This window comes from Rutidosis leptorrhynchoides, chromosome 1 (genome assembly GCF_046630445.1).
Source record: "Rutidosis leptorrhynchoides isolate AG116_Rl617_1_P2 chromosome 1, CSIRO_AGI_Rlap_v1, whole genome shotgun sequence".
Lineage (NCBI taxonomy): Eukaryota > Viridiplantae > Streptophyta > Magnoliopsida > Asterales > Asteraceae > Rutidosis > Rutidosis leptorrhynchoides.
Window position 1 is genome coordinate 335,510,459 of NC_092333.1, and position 4,991 is coordinate 335,515,449.

General features: G+C 35.9%; 1 protein-coding gene across 1 annotated transcript; it reads left to right on the forward strand.

Moving 5' to 3' along the window:
- The first annotated feature begins 696 nt into the window (after positions 1-696).
- Positions 697-2,472, forward strand: LOC139899416 (uncharacterized). Its single transcript, XM_071882246.1, has 2 exons — positions 697-773; positions 2,103-2,472. The coding sequence occupies exons 1-2, from the start codon at positions 697-699 to the stop codon at positions 2,470-2,472; spliced, it is 447 nt and encodes a 148-aa protein (XP_071738347.1).
- The last annotated feature ends 2,519 nt before the right edge of the window (positions 2,473-4,991 follow it).

Genomic DNA, 4,991 nt, shown 5'->3' on the forward strand with positions numbered 1-4,991 from the left:
GCTCATCGTGATCCTCATGAAGAGTAGTGCAATTTACATATAAGATTTGCGTTAAACAGACGTATAGAACTCAAATTATGAATTATTGAAGTCTATATAAATTTTATATATAACATAATATTATACAGCTGTTGTACTCTCGAAATTCGAGTCTGATCTGGGTTGTTTTGTCGTGTTCAACGTGTCGGGATCGATTATGCGACTCAAAAATATATAAAGAACGTTAAAACGGACGTACGGTTAAAAAGATACGATTAAAACAAGTTTTGGAATAAATATATTTATACATACGAATCTGATCAGGTCACCTCGGGATGTGTACGAGCCGATATCAAAATTTCTGGGTTCACGAGTGTGTGTGTGTATCGAAAAATTAATAAGTTTGGACTCTTGATTCATGTCGTTTGCAATTTTTATGAATTAGATATGATTTTTCAAAGTATGTAAAAATAATTTTTTTTTTTTAAGAATGCTGATTGAGAAAATGAGTTTTTGTCGAAATCGTGTCGATCACCAAGGTCATTTAAACGCTGTAAAAATCGTCAAATAAATCATGCAGTATCTTGATATCAAGGGGAAGCTATTGGTTTTTCTCGTTTATCAAACCGAATCCCGAGCGTCGTTTTAAAAATTGTCAAAGTGGGTCACCTGAGCGCACTTGTACTTTTTCTGAAAAGCTGAAACGAAATTACTGAAATGTCAAAACGGCATCGGTTATCACGAGTTGCTCAAACTGAGTTGGATCCTGAAAATATTTGTGTAGTCTCTTTGTGGTAAAAAGTAACACTTGGCATTGACCGTTTTTAAAGTTAGGTCCCACTGATTTTTATAAAAATTCCCAAAGTGGACAGTTTAGGCATTTTTCCAATATTTTTGAGTTTGTAATTGTTCTAAGTCATTAAATTACTAATACTAATATTATGATAATATGATTTTAAAATGAGTATAAATAAGTTTTAAAGATTGTTTTGAGTCTTGTTGACTTTCAAAGTTGATCGTTGACTTTTGGGTTGACTTTTCAGTTGACTTTTTTATTTGACTTTTGTTTGACTTAAGTGGACTTTCTAAATAAAGAAACTTTTAAAAATAGAAACTTACTATAAAAAGAAACTTACCTAAAATAGAATATTTCTAAAAGTGGAAACTTACTAAAAATAGAAAATGTGTGTAACACTTTAACTTATTCAAATCTTTTGTCACATAATTTCAAAGCCACTTCAAGCACTAGGACTATCATACAATGACATGACATAAGTTAGATATATTCTGACCTATCATATTATTTAGGTTGGAGTCTAGATCACTCTTGATCTTCATTATTCACGTACTTGTTATATCTTCTCCTGCTATTTTAAGGTGAACTTCATAGCCCCACTTTTTAACTGTTTCTATTACTTATTTTGAACTTTTGGGGTGAGACACATGCTTGCTTTCTAACTGTTTTACGCTTAGACACAAGTACCTGAAAACTGTTTAACTGTGATGACATGCTTTGATTCATGCTAAATCCCTACCATGATATCGTTAATTGCTACGTATAAAGGCAAGCTTAGTTATTGTGAATAGCGCTATTGAGAGTGACGTCTCTAACCATTTGACCGTTGGTCTCTGGTTACATAATAATGATTAAACGACACTGATAGTTCAAGGTGTCCTAGGGTAACTTTGTTTACGTCTCGAAATCATAACTTCAGCATTTACTTTTGATAACTAAATCTTGTGGTCTAAAAACTTGATATGATTATTAAACCTATGTTGTTCACTTAACCATTTTGGTTGACACTTTTAAGCATGTTTTGTCTTAGGTGAAGATTGCTAAAGATTTTTTTTGCTATTTGGACTTTGCTACTTTTGGAGTCCGCATTTATATATTCATATTATTGCATTAGAACATTAAAGTTTACAATTGAAATGACTTAATACTTTCCGCTGCTTTAATACATTGGTTTTAATTAAAACGTCTCATTTAGAATCGTTCTCGTTTATACATACTTGTGTTGTGATATTGTGAAGTCATATTTCCCCGGCCCTATTTGGGGTTATGACAGTGCACGTCTCAAGGTGGCACAAAATCGATAAAAGTTGTATGCGGATAAACGTAGGAGACCGATTGAGTTCCAAGAATGTGATATGGTGATACTTAAGGTGTCGCCATGGAAATGTGTAATTTCGTTCTGGAAGGGGGGAAAATTGGCTCCTCGGTTTATCGGACCATTTAAAGTGTTGGCACGTGTTGGTGAAGTTGCCTATCGGTTAGAGTTACCCAGAGAGCTTGTGGGGATTCATAACACATTTCATATTTCCTATCTTTGCAAGTGTCTTGCGGATGACTCGATGTGGATTTTGTTGAATAAGATTACTCTAAACAACAAATTAGAGTATGTGGAAGAGCCGGTTGCGATTCTTGACGAAAAAGTTAAAGGGATTCAGAATATGAGAATTCGAACTTACAATGTGCAATGTCGTCACTGAAAAGGGTCCGAGTGTACTTGGGAATCCGAGGATTTTGTGTTGGAGGTTTTGCCATCGTTACATGCTGCTTGGATCATGGGGACGCGATGCGGTCCAAGTGGGGGAGATTGTAATAGCTCGTGACCATCAATTCTGCTCATAGGTCGCGTCATGACCCTTTCTGTCGCGTCGCGACTCTAGCCTGTTTCTGGTGGACTCTTTTGTAAATTATATTAAATAAGTATGGGGACTAAATGGCAATTTTGCATGGTCGGGTTGGAAAGAGATTTAGCAGATTTTGGGTTTTCACTTCTCACTTTTCATCTCTTCAAACACTCCCAAAGTTAGAGAGAAGAAATCCTAGTAAGAGAAAGCTTAGACCTTGTGAAGAAGAATCTCAATCCAACCCACATTCAAGTTCCATCTTGTTGTAGCTGCGATTTAGTGTTGTATGACACTTGTGGTAAGAACCCTAACTCTAATTTTATGTGTGATTTCATGTTTTGGTTGGGGTTTGGGTTGGTGATGAGTCTAAAACCCAATTAATTGTGACATTAGGTTCTTGGGGTATGATTTGGGTATATAAACCCCAGTTTGTGATTTTTAGTTTGAATGACGAATTTGCAAGTGCATGACCTTGCAAAAGCTAGATATTCACTAGAACACTTGAAATTTGGTGGGTTTGTTGTTGTATGAACTAGGTTTTGGAGGTAAACCATCATTTAGGTCAAATGGGTCTAAGAGTACTTCAAGTACTAGACCTAGAGTTGAATTGGTGGATTTGGGAACTAAATCACTAGCTATTAGTGGTTTAGGGTGTTAAGTCATGGTCTTGACTTGGTTTGGTGGCCATGTGCAAAATGGGTTGAAATTGCATTTGGGGTATTTTGGGTTGTAAGAGCTATAGTTGATTATAGCTTGATATGTGTATGTGGATTAGGTGAATTGAAGTTGGTTGATTATGAAGCTCAAGCTTTGGTGTTAATTCATCTAGTTGAACAATGTGAGTGGAATACTTATGCATTTATGTATATGGTTTACTTGCTTGTGTTTGATGTGGTTTAGTGATTCTAAGTGTCGGTTTCACTAGAGTGATTTCCAAGTGTGGTTGATTAAAAATACATTGTGGACTGTATCGTGACCAAGATGGTCCACGACGCGATGATGACCTGTTTAAAAAAAATGTGTGTCGATTTCGGTAACGGGTTGGAGTCGTTTCAAAAGCTTACTTTCGGAAGATTGAAACACATGATTTATATGATCCCAAGGTATGTGTTCGCACTTGCAAGGTAAAGTGAGGTTGAAGTATGTCACTTCTTAATAGGTTTCTTGAAAATTTGCATTGCATGAGCAAGATTAAAGAAAACTACCTATATGGACATGAGGTTTTTGCCACTTCAAGAAAGCTTGGGAGTTAGCTTTTGATATGTTCTTGAATGAATTGGGACACACGGCTTGTAAAGTGTCAAGTTTGTATTGTAAACAATAAGAAACAAATGTGTATATTATCTTCTCGTTTTCATGTGGATGGATGGGTTCAAACGTTAGAGCACCCTGATTTTTGAATTCTTGATATGCGTTATATACAAAGATGGAAATTTAATTCTTTAATCATTTCCATTTATACATTAGTTTGTCTGTTTGTTGGTATTTAGTGGATCAAGGATTACACCAAATGGGGGGGGGGGATTTATTGCTGATTTAATCATCTAACTAAGGATTTGGTGTAATTGCATTTGCTAAGTAGAGAAGCTTAGTAATCTATTGATACTCTCAAACGGATTCGGTGAAGTGCGGGGTGCACGTTCATAAAGAGTGGAATATATTACGGTAATGGAAACGAGAATGTAGTGATCGTGTAGTGGATTAAAACTGGGCTACCTTACTAGACTGAGGATGGAACTCCGTGGAAAATCAGGTATGGTGAAAGGCATAAGTCAAGTGGCATGCCGTTCCACTTTTTAGCACGTCGTACCAAGTCTGATTTTGGGGTTGGCAGTAACAAAGTGGCACGCCGTGCCAACACCTGATTCTCGCAGTTTTAGGGCAGTTTTTGCTATAAGTTCCTATGACCACCACATTTGTTCAAAGTGTTTTTCATACCATTTCTCTGCAAAAACACACAGTAAAAAACCTTTACATACTCTTTGATTAATTCTATTTTAGCCAAGAAGATTAATCACTCCTTGTCTTATCCTAATCGAGATTTCGTGTAACCCTTGACTAACTGTGTCGAAATACTTGATTCGAAACGTGATTCATGACTCAAGGTTCAATCCGGTTGCCTAGATTCTGGAACTTAAACCCCATTTATATAACAATTAAAACCTGAAACTCGACCCGATTTTAACCCGGATCCACACCCATCTATATTTTAACTGCTGTTAAGTTTTCTTGTTAAATTCCTAACGTCTGTTAATACCTGCAACTACAAGTGCACAATTTTAAGAAAAAACTATTCATAATTTACAACTTTATTCCTTCAACTTTCCAAAATTTCACTATCAGCCCCTGCACGTTGAATATTTTACAAGTTTGGT